General features: G+C 41.4%; 2 protein-coding genes across 5 annotated transcripts in view; both read right to left on the bottom strand.

Annotated features, from left to right (window-relative positions):
• The window catches only part of col15a1b (collagen, type XV, alpha 1b), a 68,393-nt gene extending 52,980 nt beyond the window's left edge, over positions 1–15,413 (bottom strand). The window contains exons 1-2 of the mRNA XM_056420364.1: positions 15,279–15,413; positions 14,996–15,060 (exon numbers count right to left, since the gene is read on the bottom strand). Of these exons, the coding sequence (XP_056276339.1) occupies positions 14,996–15,060; positions 15,279–15,289 (76 nt within the window). The 5' untranslated portion in view covers positions 15,290–15,413. The remainder of the gene's footprint in view (positions 1–14,995; positions 15,061–15,278) is intronic.
• Positions 15,414–19,304: 3,891 nt separating this feature from the next.
• LOC130197525 (solute carrier family 12 member 7-like) overlaps positions 19,305–22,801 on the bottom strand; it is a 40,168-nt gene continuing 36,671 nt past the window's right edge. For all 4 annotated transcript variants that reach the window (XM_056420222.1, XM_056420221.1, XM_056420223.1 and 1 more), the window contains one exon: positions 19,305–22,003. In XM_056420222.1, coding sequence (XP_056276197.1) covers positions 21,912–22,003 — 92 coding nt within the window. In that variant the 3' untranslated portion in view covers positions 19,305–21,911. The remainder of the gene's footprint in view (positions 22,004–22,801) is intronic.

Below are 22,801 nucleotides of genomic sequence, written 5' to 3'. Positions count from 1 at the left end.
TGGCCCTTATATGCAAATCCATCTGTTTGGACTGTAAATAGTGGTTCAGCTTTGGTCACACAGAAAGACATTGGCCCTAACCCTAACCCTCGCTGTGGTGAGCTAGTCTGTGATGGAGGAGCCGTAGCTCCGCGAGCCGTGTGACAACACTTGAGTGTATAACTGCTTATATTTTGAGTTTTTTGATTTTTAAAAACTATTAATTATTTCAAACTCAGCGTAAATGAACATGTGAATATAACACATTTCCATGACTTTTCCAAAACTTTTGGGATTTCATTTTTTCCAGGACTTTTCCAGGCCTGTAAATAACCATTTTAAAATTAAAAAACTTTTCCAGATTTTCTCTGACCATACGAAGCCTGCAAGTTAATTTGGCATTTTCAAGCTGTTTCAAGTGTCTTTTTAAAGAGTTTATGCAGCTTGAGAAGTGGTGTTTTTTTCCCAACACATAAAGGAACACTTCGTCATGTTCACAACACATCACAAGCATTCAACATCTGGAGGTTGGTGGTTTTCACTGGACTATTACGGGGTGGAGAACCGTCACCTGTAAAACAGCTCAGGCTGTCACACGTATTAAAATAAAATGTACAATATCTGCCTCTGACATTCATAAAGTTAAAGTATGACGTTACATCAATTGCAAGCACTCAAGTAAAAATACCTTGAATTTGTACCTTGTTTCTACACATGATCGCAGAAACATCAATAGAAGCAATTTGAATAATGTAATTTTTCTGATAATTTTTTGTAGCGGTCCTTTTGCACAGTTGTTGTATAATTGAAAAAATTGTGACAAGTTAATCTGCTGCTGGGAAAAGAGGGGGAGGATGTGCAGAGGAAGGGAGCGACAGAGGAGTAGGGGGGAAAAAGAAGCAGGCACGGACAGAAGCTTCTTTAGGACAAGAGAAGAAAGGAGGAAAGATAAGTGGAGGAGAAAAGAAAACAGGAAACAATTGGGAGTCAGAGAGGTTATCAGAGAAGGAGAGCTTGACCCCAGAGGGTAGGATTAACCCCAGAGACACACACACGGACACACCAAAAGTCATCAGACGGGAAAGCTGGAGGCCAAACGCTTAATAGCGTTTACCTGATCTCTCTTTAAGGATCCAATTGTGTGCGCATGGCTATTTTGTCTTTTTTTTCTTCACAAGTGATATTGCCAGTGGATCACCAGTTTGGGCAATACAATTTTTTTTAAAACACAAATCTATTTCAAGGGAAACTCCCCTGTTAATCTCTAAAAATGTTCAATAAATTACAGACCTGTGGGATTTCATCAAAAGCCCGCATTTCAAAAAGTAAACACACACACACGTATTTAAGAATTTAAGAATTGCAAAGATGAGGAATGTTTTGTATAATGACTATCGAGCAGACATCCAAGCATCACGTTAGAATAGTCACAGGGCCTCAGATAGACATGCAGCCGACAAGACTGCAATGTGACTTGCAAATTCAGTTTATCTAATTTTTATCTTAGATTTGAGCAGATTATAACAGATTATCTCAACGTTACCGAGTAGACAGCGTGCGCTTTAACCCCAGGACTCAAATGTTAAATGAACCATTAATCGTGGTGAAGACCCAAGGCACAGTTAGACAAAAGTTAAAACAGTCTTATGGTAAATGGTGCGTGAGAGCAACACGGACTCTGCAACATGAGGGCTGATTGGTTTAATGGCTGTCAGGCTGCCTGCCAATCCACAGGTCATTAACACAGTAGGCATTTGAGTCTGCTAATGTTAGATGAACTTCTTACTTTGAACACACACACACACACACACACACAGACAGACAGGCACGCACGCGCGCACACACGCCACACTGCAAGGCCTACACCATTTTGAGATGAAAGAATGCATTGTTGGGAGGTCGAGGATGGACATCTGCAGAAGGACAGTTTCCATTACATAAAGTGTCCTGGCTTTCACCCCAGCCATTTCTTCTTCTTTTTTCTTTTTTTGTGTGGCTGATTTCATTAGCACATGAAAACTAGGAAATGTGGCAGGAATTCTTCCATGTTCTAGAAAGGGTTTTCTGTAATACTGTAAACTTTATTTCATACAATGCCTTCAAACATTCTTTGAGATTACAATCATTTTCTGTTCATGATATCTTACAGTGAGAGCAGACAGGAATCATTAGAGATGAACTGATTAGTACCCAAACAACCAAGCCGGTCAATCAATTTCTAAAAGAAAATGTGGTGATACATCTGTTTATGACCTGATTGTGCATGTGTCGGGCACAGGGCATTGAATGTGTGCGTGTGTGTGTGTGTGTGTGTGTGTGTGTGTGGGGGGGGGGTGTGTGCGCGTGGGGTGTTGGGGGTGTTTGCTCAGCTGCAAGTGTTGTCCCCAGTGCAAACAACCTCTCATTGCTTCCCGCATCGACTCGCCTCCTCCTCCAATACGAATGTTAATGAAACACATGGGAGGCACGGTGATTGGGAGGGAGAAGGGGTGTAAAATTCAAGCATGTCTTAAAGACATAAAAACATGGATGACCTGCAACTTCTTGATGTTAAACTCAGACAAAACCGAAGTAATTTTAATCGGCCCTGAGCACCTCAGAGATCAATTATCTGGTGATGTGGATTCTGTAGACGGCATTGCCCTGGCATCCAACACCACTGTAAAGAATCTTGGCGTTATCTTTGATCGGGACTTGTCCTTTAACTCCCACGTAAAGCAAATCTCAAGGACTGCATTCTTTCATCTACGTAATATTTCAAAAATCAGGCACATCTTGTCTCAAAAAGATGCAGAAATATTGGTTCACGTTCGTTACTTCGTGACTGGATTACTGCAACTCCTTATTAGCAGGCTGCTCTAATAAATCTCTTAGGTCCCTCCAGTTGATCCAGAATGCTGCAGCTCGTGTTCTCACTAAAACTAAGAAAAGAGATCACATCACTCCTGCACTAGCTGCTCTGCACTGGCTCCCAGTAAAATCAAGAATCACTTTTAAAATTCTTCTCTTAACCTACAAAGCCTTGATTGGTGATGCTCCATCATATCTTAAGGAGCTTGTCGTACCATATTGCCCCACTAGAGAGCTACGCTCACTAAATGCGGGACTACTTGTAGTTCCTAGAGTCTTAAAAAGTAGAATGGGAGCCAGAGCCTTTAGTTATCAAGCTCCTCTTTATGGAACCAGCTTCCAATTTCAGTCCGGGAGGCAGACACAGTCACCTCGTTAAGAGTAGACTTAAGACCTTCCTCTTTGACAGAGCTTATAGTTAGGGCTGAATCAGGTTTGCCCTGGTCCAGCCCCTTGATATGCTGCTATAGGCTTATAGCTGCCGGGGGACGTTTTAGGATGCACTGAGTACCTATCTCCTCTTTTTCTCTCCTTAAGGATGAATTTTCATCTCTCAATCACACGTTACTAACTCTGCTTTCTGACCGGAAGTCCTTTTGACTTTACGTCTCATGGGGTCATCGGACCCTATGAGACGGCATAGATCCTATCTGCCTGATGGATCGTCTGGGTCGTGGAATTCCTGCTCATGACTACGCCACTGTCCTGTTGAGACTCCGCCACCCTCCTCCCCACCGCCATCTGCCTGATGGATCGTGGAGGTCTCCATCGTGGAATATGCCTACTATGAACTATTCATACACTCTGTCATATTCATTGAATGTATTTTAACTCTAAATCTGTCCTTCTGTACACATTACATCTATTGCATCTGTCCATCCTAGGAGAGGGATCCTCCTCTGTTGCTCTCCTCCAGGTTTCTTCCCTTTTTTTCCCCCTGAAGGGTTATTTGGGAGTTTTTCCTGGTCCGATGTGAGGTTTTGGGGCAGGGATGTCTATGTGTACAGATTGTAAAGCACTCCGAGACAAATTTGTAATTTGTGAAATTGGGCTATACAAATAAACTGAATTGAATTGAATTGGGTGGGGTTGGGGGGAGGGAGGGGGGTTATTTCACGGGGTCTCAAGCCCGGACGGCCCGGAATGAAAGACAACCTTTAGAGAAATGTGACAGGAAAATATTATCTCATGGTGTTCCGTCCGCGGCCCCTCTGGCAGAGAACCATCCATTGACGAGCGCCCACTGGAGTCGCAACCACAAAATTCGCTATTGTTTGGATCGGCAGGAGCAAAATGATATTTTTCTGTGTTTGTGAGTCTGTTGAGACTTTCTAACAGGATGGTCCTTGTGCAGATATGTCAGCACTAAACTGAGGTCTAGCACAAAAAGCTATTCTTTAAACACATACTGTTCATGTTGCGGGCCGATTTCTCCAAAAACTTAGTTTACTTAACTAGTCCGAATTTAGATTTTTGTACTCTAGTCTAGATCCTAAAAAGGATCTAGGCCATGTATCTTATAGTGGTAAATTAGTCCCAAGTGTCCTGAGCACATTCTGTCCTCCTTCAGTCATAGAAGTAAAAACAGGATCGATCTCGGCGCAGCATGCGGAAACAAATGGTAGCCGGTAGAGCAGGTGTACTCGCAGCCCTTTTATTCTATGGTTTGCTTTGCAACTTTATAAGTCCGACAAACATCAAGTCAGTTTTGAAAACAGCTGTCATCAACCCACCCATAGTCTTCTGTAGTCATGGAGAAATATACGGAAATTACGCCGGTCTGTCAAACCAAGACGTGGTTACATTTGGATATGGAAAACACGCTTTGGCCGTATCGTTCATTTTTCCATCTCTGTATGAACGAGTGAAGAAACGCACGAAACCAGCAACTTTACTTCAGCTAAACCACAGTCTGATTATAACACTTTTCTTGCTGTTATCTGGAGATATCCACCCGTGCCCCGGTCCGCTGCACACTACACCAGTGAAGGAAGCCAACCCCAACGCAGAAGTTACATGGAACACAACGGTCTCACCTGGCGCTGGTTGGAGGGAGCTGCCTTTTCGGAGTGGAGGGGCTGTTGCAGCGGCCGATGGGCCATCGCTATTTTTCCAGACCGGGTTTTACGGTCGCCCGCTGGTCGATCCGCAGCTTGCCTTGGGGGGACTACTAGCGCTGGAGCCGAGCCTGGAGGCTAACGTGACGGCAGACAGCACCGCGGGTTTGTCGGATCCGTGCGGTTCGACATCTCCGATAAACGAGGCGGCCACTGCACTGACTGAGCCACGGCTTGCTTCGACTAACGATGACTTCTGCTCAGGTAGTCAACGTGGAATTGGAACGATTAACCAAAACGTAAACAAGAAACTGCTAAATCCCGCGATCTCAAAGAACAGGAAGTGGGCTATCTTCCGAACTGTCAATCATTCAAGAACAGTGTGGGATCCTAGAGTTAAGCCAAAAGGTCTCCTAGGTGGGCATCTAAACATAAGAAGTATTCAATCTAAAAGTGATCAAGTCCATCATCTTTTGCTTGATTCCAATTTAGACTTTCTTTGTCTATCTGAGACCTGGCTCCATAAAATGCTCCATCAGCAGCAATAACCGTGCCAGGTTTCAACATTTACAGGAGAGATAGGGTAGGATCTAAGGGTGGTGGTGTCATGATCTATGTGAGAGATCATATCCAGTGTAATGAAATCCAGTGGTCTGTCTGTAAAGACTTGGAATGTATAGGTCTTCATATAATTTTATCACCACAAATGTCTTTTACGCTTATTGTAATTTATCGACCTCCCTCTTCCAAAAACAGTTTCTATGAGGAATTTGAGAAACTTTTAAAAGAATGTAATTTCAGTAAAGAGGTCATTATTATGGGTGATTTTAACATAAACTGGGAGGAAAAATCATCTAGAAAGAATCTTAAACGGATAACTGATGACTTTGACCTTGTACAGATGGTCAGTGGGCCCACAAGACTAACCAATTCTTCCAGGACCCAAATTGATTTAATATTTAGTAATAGGCCTGATAGAGTTCTAAAAACTCTCAACATGGTAACTGGACTTTCTGACCACAATCTAACTCTGGTAGCCAGGAAACTAACCAGCAAGCGGTTTAGGCCTTTGGTCAGGGAGGATGAATCCTTTAGAATTCCCAAAAGAAATCTAGATATCTTTCATCATACTCTTCAACTTATTGATTGGGATGATCTACTGTTGGGAATAGACATCGAGGAAGACAGTAAAACATTCTCAGATAAGTTGGAGAACACTATGAAGGATTTCAGTTGCAAATTTAGGCACAAACATATCAAACACTCTGTTCCTTGGATGAATGATGATATCTTAAAAATAATGAAAGAACGGATTCTGCCTTAAAAACTGCAATTAAAAATAAATCGAGCCATGACAGACAACATTTTGCTATGCTAAGGAACAGAGTGGTAATGAAATTAAGAAAGGCTAAGGCAGATTTCTTCATGACTGTAATAGAAAAAGCGAGAGGTAAAACTAAAATGGTCTGGGATCAGTTACACAAGCTAATGGGACATCCCAACAAAGTAAGGAAGCTGCAAGAACTTAACATTAATGGTAAACTGTCAAATAATCCAGTTGAAATAGCAAAAGCTTTCAATCACTATTTCATTGATTCTGTTGCCACCATTGCTAAATGTTTCTCCCCTGAGATTAGACCTGTCTGTACAGTAAATACATTGGAGCCAACTTTCATCATAAGAAGTGTCACTCACTCAGACGTCACAAGAATAATCAGTTTTCTTAAACCATCCAAAACTAAAGATACATTTGGTATGGATGCCGTTATGCTCAAAACTCTTACCAAAACACTAATAAATCCCATCAGCAATATCATCAACCTCTCAATCTCTCAGAACATGTTTCCCAGTGTTTGGAAGTCGGCTGCTGTTATTCCAGTATTTAAAGAAGGAGATCGCCTTTCTCCCTCTAATTACAGACCAATCAGTATCCTGCCTACAATATCAAAAGTTGCAGAGAAGTTGGTAGCTGAGCAAATGATCTGCCATTTGAAAAACAGTCCCTTTGCCCTTCATCCAATGCAATTCGGCTTTAGAGCCAATTATTCCACTGAGACGGCCACCTGTTTCTTTACCGAAAAAAATCAAATTTCTACTGGACAAAGGGGTGTTGTTGGAGCTGTGTATCTTGATCTCAAGAAGGCATTTGACACTGTAAATCATAGTATTCTTTTGTCCAAATTGCACAGTTACAACTTCTCCTCAGGTACACTTAAATGGATGGAATCATATTTGCTTAATAGGTCACAGTCTGTCCAAATTCAAAAACATCAATCCGCTGCCCTCCGCTTGTCCACAGGTGTCCCACAAGGATCTGTCCTGGGCCCATTATTATTTTCCTTATATATTAATGATCTGCCATCAGTTTGTCCTCATTCCAATATTCAAATGTATGCCGATGACACCGTCATTTATCTGCATGGCAGCAATTTGGGAGATGTAGCAAAAGAACTCACTACATCCATGGCTAATGTGACTACTTGGTTAACGCAATGTTGTTTACAACTCAATATATCCAAAACTGTGTGTATGTTTTTACCAAAAGAAACTCTGATAGTGTAGAACCGGATGTTTTTGTATCTGGGGAGAGGCTAAAGGTTGTATCTGAATACAAGTACCTGGGAGTACTTTTTGATTCAAATCTGTCTTTCAAATCACAGGTGAAAAAAGTTTGTAATCGGGTAAAATTCAATCTATCCAATTTCCGATTCTCGCGCAACTACATGTCAACAGAGGCAGCTAAAACATTCATGCATTCAATGGTTATTTCCCATATCACCTACTGTTTAACAACCTGGTCACATGCTAGTGCCACTACGCTCAAACCATTACAGTCATTATACAAGCGTACACTCAAAACTCTTGATAAAAAAAAAGTTCTGTCTCATCACTGTCCTATTCTAAAAAAATACAACTTGCTTAGTTGGGATAACTTGATTAAATATGTGCACGTCTGTCTGATGTACAAAATCATACATGGATTGACCTCTCCTCCTCTCAAACAATTTGTCACCACACGAACTGGATATCGGCTCACAAGAGGTGCAGCAAGAGGGGATTGTATCGTCCCTCTCAGGAAAAGTGCTTTTAGTCATGCTGCTTTCTCAGTACAAGCAGCAGTTCACTGGAACTACATTCCAGGATCTATCAGAGAGCTACAATCATTCAACTCTTTTAAAGCAGAAACAAAGAAATGGTACATTACTACCCAGCTCTGTCAGCACTAGACTGTAACTACCTCCTCCATCTGTCCAGGTTGGACTTTCATTTTGTCTGTCTGTCAGTTGTTGTCTGTCTGTTGTCCGGTCTCTGTATGTCTTGACTTGCTGGTCGGTCGTTTACTCCACCTGTGTGTCTTCTCTTGTCGTTCACCTGTTTGCAGTTGTATGTCACATTTAGTCTGTAAGCTTTTATGTTGTATCTCTGACATTATGTTTTTATTCTGTCCATTTTAACATTGTTCTCCCCTATTTTATTTGCTTTATCTGTAGATTGTATTTGCAATCTTATGTTTTTAGGTTTGTTCTTAACATCAGCAACATTGGGACTACAGATGAAAAATAGCCTCTTGGCTAACTCTGGCACATTTACTGCAATGTTTTTATCAATGTGCACTGTCCCTTATTAAATAAACCATTTAAAAAAAAATCTCCGTGGCTTTGTTAAGCTGCACAGCTCTCTGACCCTGCGGGGAGTCCCTGAGGATCTAAATGATACAGAACACACTGGCAGTGTTTTTAGATGAAGTTAAAACATGTTCTTCAACGATACAGACGTGAAAGGAGACTAAGAAAGAAGTTTGTTAGTTTCAGGATTCTCAGGAGTGGTGAACGATGTTTGACAAATGATGGTGATAACTGAACAAAAACTGCAGATGGCTTCTGGCAAAATGTATCGTTTTTTTGACAAAAGGGTGACCAAAAATAAGTGACGCTAACATTGCAATGAGATATGATTTTTATAAATTCAAACTTAACTAGAGGTGAATTAGGAGTGTTGTAGTTTCACTCCCATCTGAACTTTTACTGAGAGGACAGAGACCTCAAGCAGCACTATGAAGCCGGGTTTCTTAATTATTATTATAAGCGGGTCCACATTTAGTTTGACTCGCGATACGGTAATTAATAAGACACAGACCGTACGGTTGGTTTCATACCTGAGTTTAGGAGTCACAGTTTGGTGCACTGAACAGTGAGAAAAAAATTATAAATGCAGACAATTACTGTCTGTTTGAACCAACATAATGATGCTATATCTTACTGATAAGGGTATTTACGGTATTCTACTTAGTACAGGTGCCGGAAAAGAAGAAGAAGAAGAAGAAGAAGAGTCTGACCAAATGCAGGTTTCTAAATGATACTCCAATATGTGCGGCGCATTGCCGTATTAATAGTCCATAAAAGTCCCCATAGAGGAAAGAGCAAAGGTCACAACATCTGCAATGATGAAGACGTGACCGACTGATTTGAAAGGGAAAGTGTATGATTTCCTTTAGCCACAGACTCCAAAATGTGCAAAAGGATATCAAAGAAAACAAAAACACAAAAGAACAGTGTACTTTCACCGTTTACCTTCAGACCACTTTCTGAAAGTGTCCTCCAACCGAGAAAAGAGAACAACCAGCATGACAAACTCCGAGAAGACAGTGTGGTCTTTTTGAGCGTCACTTATTAAAGAGCCCGTTTAAAATGATATGTTTAAATCAGAGCAGAAGAAAAAGCAAGAAAAAAGCAAGTTATAGGTAAAAAATAACTGTCTTACGTGACACAAAACTAATTGCAGGTCAGGTTATCATTGTCAGTTTACTGGCTAATATCATCTCATTAGCTCTCTGAACTCATCTCTGTAAGAAGGAGTTGGGCTGGCATGGAGGTCCTTCTACATTGTTATCAGTCTAGATGCTGTGAGTGAGTGTCTCACATGACAGACAGCAGACGCAGGAGGCCGCCACTAAGGACAAGGACAAAGACCCTGATGTGTAGTATCAGGGGTGTTTGTAGGACTCAAGGAAAGGGGGGCTAAGTCTCATGGGGAGTGTCATGTTAGGATATGGCTGCGCAATTTTTTTTGGGGACCCCGGATATCCATTGTTTCCGATATTTCATTGATTGGTTCAATCAGAAAGAGTGTGATTTTGCTCTGTAGTTTGGCTTGCATTCAGTATATAACAGACAGATTGTCAGGGTTATAGTGATATTTTATGCTCATCTGGACACTATCACTGAGATAAAGATGAACTAGTTCACTGTCAAATATATCATTCAATGGAAAAAAAATACAATAATAATATGTATTAATGCAAAGATTAGAGAGATGTCGATAGTTATTCCTAGTATTTCGAATTCGCTCGTTCACACTTTCGCTCACTGGAGATTGTTTCTAACAGTTCTTCTCTTTCATTTGCCTCAAGTCAAATGTAAACAGGTAACAACGTTAGGCCTATTTTAGGGGTGCTGAAGCTAGTACAGAACGCTCTCCTGTGTTTTCTTCAGGCTGCATCAAACATTTAGACCTTAAACATGTTACTTTTTCCAATTCCCTTGACCATTACCCTTGAAATACATTCAATTAGTCATACGACATGGTAATAACATGGGCATTGCTTCACTTTTCTCCAACAACACCACTACACTGAACCAGATGTGAAAACTGTTTGTTACATACCGGAACAGCTGAGCGCCAGGAAATTAATTGGCAAAGATCTCAATTCTAAATTTGAAAAGTCTTTCCCATAAAAAAAAACCAACAACATATGTGCTGGGTTTCAAAAAAGGGTGTTACAGCGCATAAGTGTTACCATTATTGTGTATTCACATTTAATGCAGCAACGATGCATGTAAAAGTCTCAAATAACAGCCATAAAGTGTGACACAAAAGGAATGCGTAACACTTTCTTCAAGTAAATAGAGTTTTTGATTCTCTTGAAATACTTTCTTTGTACGTGTCTTGCCCCGACGACAAGATAGTATGGAACAGACATACAATGATAATGATTCATGCTCCACTTTTTAGGCGGTAACTATGGAAACGGGGTACCCAAACACCAACAACAGAACACTTTCCTTTCTAAAAAAAAGAAGAAGAAAAAGCATTACAGTCAAAGCTGTCGTTTGTATCGCTTAAAAAACACAATTTAACAATTGCTTCTTCTACTCTCGCTTGTCTTGGGAACGTCTCCTCTATACGGGACATGGAACCAAGGCGAAAGAACGACATCATCTCAATGAGAATCACATCATGGAAAAACAGAAATGCATGAGACCCAGAGAAGAAACACACATTCTTATTTTCAAGTTTCCAGTGACTGATTCTCCCCCCATATACAGCAATGACACCTTTTACAGTTGCCCCATTGTACCCGACTCTGTTCCACTCAAAGTCACTCTGGCTGAGTGAGCACATTCCAGACCGGATGCCGCTGCAGCAGCGAGGGCGTTCGGTTCCTCCAATATACTGAAGACATTTAGGTGCATGCCCTTTCATACGACATTCACACTTGCCAGGTTTTTAAACTCATAACACACTAAAAGGAGCTCGGTGGGAGTTTCATATCCGTAACATCAAGAGACCAAATCGGGTCAAGAGGAAGATGAAAGGCTTACAAGCCGACACTAAAATATGTTTTTGACAGCAAATTTAATAATGCGACTTCGGTTTTTGCAGTACAGAACAGACTCCTACTGGGCTCACCTCATCATCATTTATATTGGCTAAACATGGAATCCTTTCAGAGCAGCTCAACCAACGGTAAATGGAAAGTGAAGGTTCCTGGTGCCTGGAAAAATAGTGTTTTAGGGAGGGGGACAGGGTGAAGTTTGGAGTGCCGAAAACAGTAAGAAAAAAGTTTCTCTTTCAGCTGGTTCTGTTTCTGGAGATGTAGAGATTGACAGACAGATGAGATGGTTCACCTTTGTTGACAATGAAGCTCAGCCAAAACGGAACACACCTAAACCTAAACTAAAAAAAGAAACCTTGACGTTGGATTTGTTTAACATGATCTATGGTTTGATTTCGGTCCGCGAAAGATTGTGTGAATGCTAAATAAATAAAATATGGTTTCTGTATGGTTGGGTGAGATAACTACAACCCCCGGTTGAGTTTAGGTGAAACTGTGATCCCTTTATTACGCAGCATTACAAGATTAATGGCAGATTTTTAAGCGGGAAGAGGCGACTTCGGTCTCCTGCATGAACGTTGTGACGCTAACATGTGGATGGCCACTACAAATCCTGATGCACTGAAGACGCCTGAACTTTGCTTCAGGCAAACTGCTTGTCGAACAGTCCAGAGTGCACAAAGCCCCTCCCTGCACAGCTTGGACTGCAGTTGGATTATAAATGTAATGCATTTGTGTCCAGACCACCAACATCCATATCAATATCACAACTGGAGAGAATGTATCTTCCTAGCAAAGAACAACAATGAATGTTCATGGAAAAGTTGTTTTTGCAACTGTTTTCAGCAAGAGATGGACAGACAGATGAGATGGTTCATCCAGTCACCTTTGTTGAAAGTGGCTGTGTTGAAGGGGGGGAGGCGCTGTCTCCAAATAATCTTCGACAATCCAACAGCACTTGGCCAGGTGTGCAGAGGTAAAAATAAATTGTTTTGAACTTCTCACACACTTTCCATTGTTTTTACACAACTACCACTTTTAGCGTGACCAATCGGATGCAATGCTGGGAATGCCACCAAGAAAAGCTTGTGTTCGCCACCGCGTATGTGAAACATTATCGTGTCTCGTCCATGACTTTAACACTTTTGCCTTCGAATGTGGCTGCCTTCTACATTTTAGTTAATAGGGTACCACAGTGTTTTCAGTGAGAGATTTGATTTATGTAAAGCTTCAACATTTTCATATTGGGTTAAAGTTACCAGAACATGATAGTTAGCGATACCAAACACCAAATACAGTTGGAATAAGCTTTGCGTCCAGGAGTCAAAGAGATGACATTTATTGTGTTTCGCTCAGGGGTGCGCTTGACTTGGAACACTGGTATTCCAAGCTGTGTTTTTTACTTTAAACATATGATTTTCTAATCACAGGACTATCTCTAACCGTCCAGCCTCTGGCAGTCCGCAATGTGCTAAGAAACTACAACTAAATCCTGGATTATGTATGTCTATGTAAATGTTCGACATCGAAAATGTGTTCCTTGATGCATTTAAAAAGAAAAACAACACCCACCTAACCTACACCTGCTGTATTCAACTGGTACAGGGACAAGTGTGTTTCTCGAGGTAGCACTTGAAAGATCCGCCTGAATCGACCCACAATCCTCTCTGATGTTCTCAAGCACACAAACACTACCAGCGCAGAGCAGATGAAACCCCTCAGACCATTACCACACACACTAAACACTCCATTTCTCACCCTGGTGCAGCATCCTGCCTACTCCAGCAAACTTCATTGTACACACACACACACACACACACAGAGACACACAGATAGGGGAGGCTATAGAGGGCAGAGGAAGCCTGTTCTATCACCAAATAAACAAACTATCTCTCTCCAACAGAGCCGTATAAGAGAAGCCTCACAGCATGGAGTAACGAAAAGAAACCCACAGCTGCAGACAGAGGTGTGAAAATGGAAATGATAAGGCACTTGCAATGGGTCTTGTGAGGGAGGAGTTGTTCCCATTAATTTTCAAGTCTTGCCATTAAAGACGGAAAACGTTTTACCATTGTTATTTGGCATGTCGTGGACTAATTCACTGCATCCTTTTTGGTTGTTCTAGAAATGGCCCACAGTGAGCAGCTCTACTTACCCACAAGCCTGTCAATGCAGGAGCCCTGCTCAGCCTCAAACCGGATAAATACATTTTAATGTGTAGGATAATGAGTTAACTAGTTGGGTTCTACATTTGACACGTCAAAGTTGACAAAGTCAAATGGATATTCAGTTAAGTGCTAGTGTGACATTTTTAAGTTTTCTCACAAATCTGCAGTTTGCTCTGATAACGGTGGCAGTACCGAGCCAAATAATGTGTATTTCGTAAAGACTTGATTAAAAAATGTACACGCCAGTGGTTAAATAAAGGATTCTCATTTCTCTGTCTGAAATTACCACTATCGCTCGTACATTTCAACCAGCGCAGCTAGCTTTAGTGAAGTTAGCATGTTTGGCTAACTTATACAGGACCTGAGTTGGCGTTTTTTCCGAGGCCAGACTCATTTCTTGTTCAATTAAATGTTTCTTAATTAACCCTTGTGTTGCCTTCGGGTCAATTTGACCCGATTCAATGTTTCACCCTCCTGTCACCTTTATATTTACTAACATATTTTACCCTTGAGGTCAATATGACCCCAGCTATTAAAATCTCCAGAAAATTATTAGAATTAATATTGTTTTCCAAGTTTAAGTGTGAGGTACTTTATGTTTGTTTGTTGACTCCCGAAAGAACACCGACATTAAACATTGAATCGGGTCAAATTGACCCGAAGGCGACAGGAGGGTTAAATATTGAATCGGGTCAAAATGACCCGAAGGCAACACAAGGGTTAAAGGTTCAAGGTTCTCGTTTTAAGCTTGAAAACATTCCAAGTCAAAATCCAAACCATGAAGTCAACATCAAACAGCCCAGTTAGCTTTAAATTTGCAGTTTACCTGAGAAAAAATGACTGTTTAGTTTGAGAGAGGACGATGAAAGAAACCACCATCCAACCAGCCGCCAATAAAACATGTTCACGTTGAACATTAAATAAATTGAGGCTACATCTGCGCTTTCAAAACTATAACATCTTAAATATTAGCCAATGTCATTCTATATGGTCAACAATGTTGACAGGTTTTTACTGCCACAAGATGACAAATATTCTTAATTTTACCTAATCAACATGAGAACTTTACGAACTCTAACATAAGTGAGATCCAGTGCCATAAAATAAATTCAAATGGTTATCAGCAACAGACTTAATTGCTTTCCTCAGTGATAACATTTTCTAATGGGATTTGAAGATTAGTTAGAGCTGTATCAACATGAGGAAGAGCTCCTTTACAGTTGAGTTGATGAGAAACAGTGTTCACCCTCCATTTCTTCTGTGATGGAGCCAACACAGCTGTGTATTGCTTGACAGTGTCTGCAAAGAGCTGCAGCAGCTCTTACCTTCTATAACCTGCAGGGCAGCGGCCAACCAACACAGCACGACTGGATGCAGGGCGAGAGACCACCTGAGGAGACACATCAGTCACATAAATTGCATTTTATAAAGACTAAAGACATCAAAAACAGGTTTAAAAAGTATCAACAAATTAATAAAAGAAAGCTGAAGAGATGTTGCTACATTGTTGGTCCTCTCTGAGCTGAAGTGAAGATATGAAATGGATGGTGAAGTCAGGTAGAGTCCACTCTGCTTTCTTTACGCACAGAAAAGGTTGAATTGACTTACCCTTGAAACATTTTAGCGAGCAAAGAAATAAAAATCCAGGTTTGGACGTGAACTCCAAGTGCATGTGTGTGATGGAATTGTGGCAAACTCCGTGGTCCCTCTGCCTCACTGTGTCAGACCTGAAGTCACACTGCTGCTCTCTCTCTCTCTCTCTTTCCCTCTTTCTCTCTCTCTCTCTCTCTCTCTCTCTCTCTCTCTCTCCCACAGTACAAAGGCTCTCTCAGTTCTGAGCTGAGTTACTCTCAGACCCACTGAGTTTGGAAATTTGACTCTCTTAAAGGAAAAAATGAAGGAAAAACTCCCCCTGACTCACTGAGTGGACCCTCTCTCCTAACCTGCTGCTGGACTCAAGTTATTTTACATAATGACATCATGTAAATGTATGTTTAACTCCTCACGGGGGTGCCATTCCAACTGTGAAACGTGCAGCTAATATTAGACTGAGATTACATTTCCCCAGAACACCAAAATCAATAAATCAATAGTTCTGCGCTTTAATCAGTCCGAGATGAAAATTATTTCAGGCCATTCTAGTCACACTCTGGCACAAACACTGATTTATTTTTATTTTTATAATGCACAAATACCCATAAGTCTTGTGTTCTGACAGTTATTTTACATTTCACATCAGGGTAAAGAAGTCCCTTTAAGTGCTGAACTTCTGTCCCCAAGCATCAGGGGTCAACAAGATCTGAGGGAGTCTCAGGGAAATTATCCATGTTGTGATGTTAACACCCCACTATTAGCACATGCTGGAATGATAATGGCTCAGAGAGAAAATAAAAGGTACCCCCCCCCCACACACACACACACATACCACCCACCCACCCCACCCCACCCCACCCTCTGTCCTCACGGACTGCATTCCGTTCTTAACTAAGCCACTTGTGTTTTCCCTCTTTAGCCGTCTCCCAGATTAAGCTCTCAGACATAAGTGGAAGAGAAGAAAACACTTTTTAGCAAAGTGCAAGCTGTGGGATGATGATGATGATGATGATGATGATGATGATGATGATGATGATGAATGTCAATTTGTTGGTATTTGGGTCAGAAAACAAACATTTGTTTGTCTTTGTTACACATTTGTTTTCCAAATATAATTTTGTTTGGGTCATTTTAGTCTGTTCAGTTCTATTCAATTCAATTCAGTTTATTTTGTATAGCCCAATATCACAAATTACAAATGTGCCTCCTACAATCTGTACACATAGACCCTGTCCCAGGACCTCACATCGGATCAGGAAAAACTCCCAAGAAAAAAGAAGAAAAAAAAACCTTTCACGGGGTAAAAAAGAGAAGAAACCTTGAGGAGAGCAACAGAGGAGGATCCCTGTCCAGGATGGACAGAAGCATTAGATGTCATGTAGACAGAAGGAATCATTACAGAGTAACTACACATTCAATGAATATGACAGAGCGTATGAATAGTTGGTAGTAGTCATGGACCACGATCCAGACCTCCATGATCCATCAGGCAGATGGAGGTAGAGAGGAGGAGTGGGTGGGGCACATCACCAGGGCCATGGCATCAGACCCAGCCAGGTCCAATGGACCCTATGAGACGTGAAGTCACAAGGACTCCGGAGAGGAAGCGGAGTTAATAATGTGCAATGGAGAGATGAAAATTCATCCATAAGGAGAGAGAGAAGAGATAGGTGCTCAGTGTATCTTAAAACGTCCCCCAGCAGTTCTAGATTTAAGTAATTTTAAAGGGGTAATAAACCCCTCTCTACAGTATAGGTTGTACCCTCTCTGTTTCGGCTCGTATTGCGTGCTCTTACCGTTCAAGACAGATGCAATTGTTTTATTTCGATGAGATCTTTCTTAAATTTGGAGGCATGTCAGGTTGAGATAATCACACCCGCAAGCTGATATATACTGTATATATACTGTATATATATATACACACATGTATATCAGCCATGGCCCTGTTGATGCTCCGCCCACTCCTCCTCTCTACCTCCATCTGCCTGATGGATCACGGAGGTCTGGATCGTGGTCCATGCCTACTACCAACTATTCATACACTCTGTCATACTCATTGAATGTGTTGTAACTCTGTAATGATTCCTTCTGGTCACATGACATCTATTGCTTCTGTCCATCCTGGAGAGGGATCCTCCTCTGTTGCTCTCCTGAAGCTTTCTTCCCTTTATTTTCCCCGTGAAAGAGTTGTTTCTATTTCTTGGGAGTTTTTCCTGATCCGATGTGAGGTCCCAGGACAGGGATGTCTATGTGTACAGATTGTAAAGCCCTTTGAGGCAAATTTGTAATTTGTAAAATTGGACGATACAAAATAAACTGAATTTAATTGAAATATATATGCATGCTTGTGCCCTTCATGATCTTATAATATCTGAGCCAGGGCCAGTAGAGGACATCTCTCATGCATGCTGCACTTCCGTTGAGCTGAACTCATAATATAATTCGATTGTGCAAATCTGTGGATGTTAAAACCAAATTTGAATTAAGATACAAACCCATCTTTTTATTTTTTTATGTGCATCCTGGCCACCACACAAGATTCCCATCAAGGAAATAATAATGCTTGACAGTGAGCAGGACAGCACAGCATGTAGCAGAGATGCAGTGGCGGGCCGTGGGCCTGGGGCCTGGGCCTTCAGTGAGGTCCTACACAGTCCCACCCGAATTAATCCACCTCTTATTACTATCATTATAATGCCATGGCTCTAGACCAGGGCTGCTCAATGCGTCGATCGCGACCTACCGGTCGATCGCGGCGTAGTATTGGTAGATCGTATGACATTAAAAAAAATTGGCCCGCCCCCGTCATTTTCTCTATAGCACGTCTTTGTTCATTTATTAAACTAAACAGCCATCTGATGTTGATCGTATCTACACAACAGCATGTCATTTCTCTCGGCTCTCCGTCTCGCGCGCTGCAGAATGCGCGCATCTGGACGGAGAAAAAGAAGAAGAAAAAAGTCACTTGCACTAGTTTGTTCACTAAACAGGGCATTGTCGCACCCAAAGCAGTTTCACCGTGATGATAAAGACACATAACTATTCACTGAAAATAAAAGAAAGAAAACAAATAATTTGCAACATAGGCTATTTGCCATTTTATTTTGTGCCAAACATACATAGTCCTACACATTTAATAAAAAATAGAATACATTGTAGCCTATGCCTACTCACCGAAGACTGATTATTTGAACACAAAATCCATCCTTCTTTCTTTCCTCATTGTGGGTTGAAAAAACAGCTTTGTAGTCCGCGAATTAATTCCTTTATCAAATTCAGTTTCTTAGTTCTGAGGTTTTGCATCTACCTGCCCATAGACCCCGCCTCTCAATATTGGTAATCCAATCAAAAAACGTGCACGCCCTCCGCCTGCTCGCTGCTCCTGTGCCGGTTCCGGGGCCTTCTAGAAGGCCTAGAGGAGCCAACTCTAAAGCTGATTGGTTGACACAACATTGTCATTCCCATTCACTTGAAGCTACTAGCGCCCGCAATGTTGATTCTGAAGGCCTAAGGGCAGATTTTAGCCCCCTGGCAACACACGATGGCTGAATATGATTGGATAAAAGATCTAACATAAAGACCAGCCCTCCAAATCTCAACCTGGGGCTGGCAGCAGCGCAACCAAGAGGAACGCTATGAAATTAAGAGAATAACTCTTACTCTGGGAAATAATTTAATACATATTTGTGGGGAAATATATTTAGAAAAAAATATATATTCTGATGATGTTTAGGCCAGCAGAGAAGGCCTTGCTGGCCCTGACGGCCCGCCACTGCAGAGATGTAGCTCAGACACTGATTAAAGCACCAGACCTAGGTTGTTTTTGTTGTTGTGGTTCTGAGCGTGCTGTCCCAACTAACCGCTCAAACAGGAAACCATTTATCCAATGCCACAGTAGCTTCAGGATAGCCTTTGTTCTTGTGTGCAACGGTACAATTATGATTTTGGAATGAGATTCTAGCTTGGCTCTCATCTGGGTCAGACTGGAACGTATTCCATCGGACAAAAGAATAAAATAAATCACCTTCTGGTATGCCACAATAGGAAATCAGCACATTTTAATGATGGATACAAACATTCAAGTTTTGATGCGTGACGGCTCAGTTACCAGCATGCATCATCGTTTCTTGGGAGTTTTTCCTGATCCGATGTGAGGTCAAAGAGGTCAAGGATGTCGTATGTGTACAGATTGTAAAGCTCTCTTGGACAAATTTGTAATTTGTGATTTTGGGCTATAGAAAATAAAACGTAATCAAAACATAATAATAATAATAATCATAGTGATCTAAATCTCACCAAACACTGATCGAGTTTCATTTCTTTTGTCTCACAACTTCCTGCTTTGACATTTTCTCGCCTCTTTGTGTGTCAACATCTTTCATGTCATTTTATGGGAGTTTCTCTGAATAAACAGACTCAATTGTTGACAGGCACAAATGGTACCTTATGTACAGATAGATATGGACACATTGTATTTTTCTCCGGATTTGTTGTTGATGCCGTTATTTTGCCGAATGGCTAACAGCGCAGTACAGAATCCCATTATATGTTGAAACAAAACACATACAATATACGTCTATATATGGGTCACAAATAAAAACAATAAACTTCTCAAATCCACCCCTTACTGCGCTGTCGAACAAATAGCAGATCAGTCCTACGTTCACATATTTAAATGTGATAATATGCATTCTTTTGGGGTGCAGACATCAATAAAGTGGTGGTCATTTTGGGAAGATTATCTTCCTGAACTAAAAAGGGTAAGTATCATAAACTTGAGCCAACTTTTCTGCACAAATCAGAATTTCCAAAATAGGGAAACATTCTCATCGCCTATTTATTCATGGGTCAGTGTGAAGCTTACTTCCGGGGGGGGGGGGGGGGGGGGTTGGCCTGCAAACATGTCATATTCGCAGTTAAAGGAAAATGATTTGCCCCCTCAGAGAGTTGGAAGCAAATGAAGCGGCAGCACGGTGGCTCAGTGGTTAGCACTGTCGCCTCACAGCAAGAAGGCCCTGGGTTCGAATCCCGGTCGTTCCAGGTCCTTTCTGTGTGGCGTTTGCCTGTTCTCCTCGTGTCTGCGTGGGTTTACTCCGGGTACTCCGGTTTCCCCCACCATCATAAAGACGTGCACCGCAGCCTCACCCCGGTTCGTATGGATTTGAATGAATGTTGGTGGTGGTCGGAGGGGCCGTAGGCGCTGATTGGCTGCCACGCTTCCGTCAGTCTGCCCCAGGGCAGCTGTGGCTACTGATGTAGCTTACCACCACCGGGATGACTGTGTGTGTATGACTACTGGACTCTGGACTGTAAAGCGACTTCGAGTGTCTAGAGAAGCGCTATATAAAATAAATGATTATTATTATTATTATAAAGGAGGTGTCATGACCAGACTTTCCACTGACGCATAACGCCATCTTCTTATACAGCCTGATATATTATATCCCAAATGACTGTTTTCTCTCCACCACATTTAAATACCCAGCCTGAGGCTGAGAGGAATGCCTCGGCGGTCTGGTTCTCTCGCTCGCGGCCTGAACATTTAACCATTGTTCTGCCTGCAGAGTTAATTGCCGCAAAGGCGACATTTACACTTTGCCAAATGGATAATTGCAATCAGATGCAAACTAAAGGGGCTAATATAACTTAACTGCAACACGTTAAGGGTGTGTTTGAGCTGTGATATAATGTAAGTGATGGCGCCATCAGCGGCCGTAATCAGCGGCCGCAATCCTCTCTGTTAATTCGCTCATCAGAGTTCTGTATAGTCTTGGTTTTTTGTTGCTCAGTTTTTTTTAACTCTATGTACTAATGCCTAAATATTTTGCACCAATACAAACACTAAAGTCAGATACATTGTTAACTCAACAAAAATCAACAAAAATCACAAAAGTTGCATCTTTCCTTGCCTTCTCATGTTTTTGTTTTATGTTCGTTATGGTCTGTCAAGGGACTACAGATGCAAATTTGCTGTAGCTACAATCTGGTACAGTGCATCAAATTGTTACATTTTTGTGTTCACTGTACATGGTCTCTTTTAAGTAAAGATAATGGTAACATTTTTTTTTTAAAGTTTGCCCTTGGACTGCCCCACAGTGATCAATGGCATTTTGGCTTCTGATGCAGTGACCTGAGGCAAACGCTCTAAATATAATAACTTACAAACATGACCAACTTGAAAAACGGCTCTTGTCATACATTGATAAGGTTCAGATACTGAGATAAATAAAAAGCACTATGTTTGCAACCGCCATTGGAGCCGATGAGCCTGTAACCAGCGACAACAATTGGTGGAATGCTTAAAAAGGACAAAACACACTTCAACTCAGGAATGAACATCTCCCCAGTGCAACCACACAGTAGTCATTTTTTACAGTGTACAGAGTCAGTTAGGGAGCCCCTGGAAGAAGGGGTGCAGAGATCCTTCCGTGGCCCCAGACGCTGAACTGAGCTCAGGCTGTGCTGCAGGTAGATCACGGGCCTCCGGCCTCCTCCGAGAGAGTGAGAGGCAGTGTACTATACTTCCTCTGTCTGACATCTTTGCCCATTATAAATCTCAAAGTCCTGCCTTTTCCCTCCACCAACAGTCCTCTGGGGTTCCACTGGCCAACAGTGTTTTCATCCAAAAGGATTCAGAACCTCTTGGCACTACGAGTAGATGGTGATGACCTCCCGACCCCCTCCACGAACTAACAGGACGCGGTCCAGGCCGTCCATCAGGACCTCCAGGAACTCCATATCTGTGAGGCACATTCTGGTTAAGGACATTATGCACATTACAGCAACACTTGCTGCTATTATTCAGATTAATTCGCTTTTTACAGTTTTGAAAAACTCAAATTATGGGTGGGAAAATTGTTTTCCTTCAATGATGGAATCTACTCGAGAACTGTACTCAGATTTGATGTGCTTGTACTCTACTTGAGTATTTTCATTTGATGTTTCTTTGAACTTGCACTTCACTGCATAGTTGGTCTAAATTGTTGCAACACTTGAAGCAAATCATTTTTGTATAAGTTTATTTTCAATCAACCTAAATAAAATAGTTAGTCATTTTGGGTAATACATTTATTCAATTAAGATTATGAAGAGAGTTAAATGAGACTATTGATAGCACTCTAATGTATTCTAAGTGAGAAGCTACAGTATGAATGTGTCCGAAGTAAGAAAAAAATATATGCCTTTGTTTTGCAAAACAATTTGGAAACGGCTAGCCTGGCTTTGTCTTAAGGTAAAAATATCTACCTTTTTGGTTTTCGTTTGTTGCACATAACCAACAATATGGATTAGACACAATAGATATCCCAGGTATCATGTATTTATATGATGAATCATTTGTACTGGATTTGGGGTTACAGTAAGATTATCCACATACTGTTTTTCAACTATTCTTTTAATACCCAGGTGTCAAACACAAGGCCAAATCATTCCCGCCACGGCGGCTTGAAATGCAAAAAGAAATGTTGCTTTTATTTTGAAGGTCATTTTTTCTGCAGCAGAGTGCCGTCTGTTCGCTCTCCTGCATGCTGCGCTCACAC

The sequence above is a fragment of the Pseudoliparis swirei genome, chromosome 8, assembly GCF_029220125.1.
Source record: "Pseudoliparis swirei isolate HS2019 ecotype Mariana Trench chromosome 8, NWPU_hadal_v1, whole genome shotgun sequence".
Classification (NCBI taxonomy): domain Eukaryota; kingdom Metazoa; phylum Chordata; class Actinopteri; order Perciformes; family Liparidae; genus Pseudoliparis; species Pseudoliparis swirei.
The sequence above is the reverse complement of the archived record's forward strand: the minus strand, read 5'-3'. Positions and strand labels throughout refer to the sequence as shown.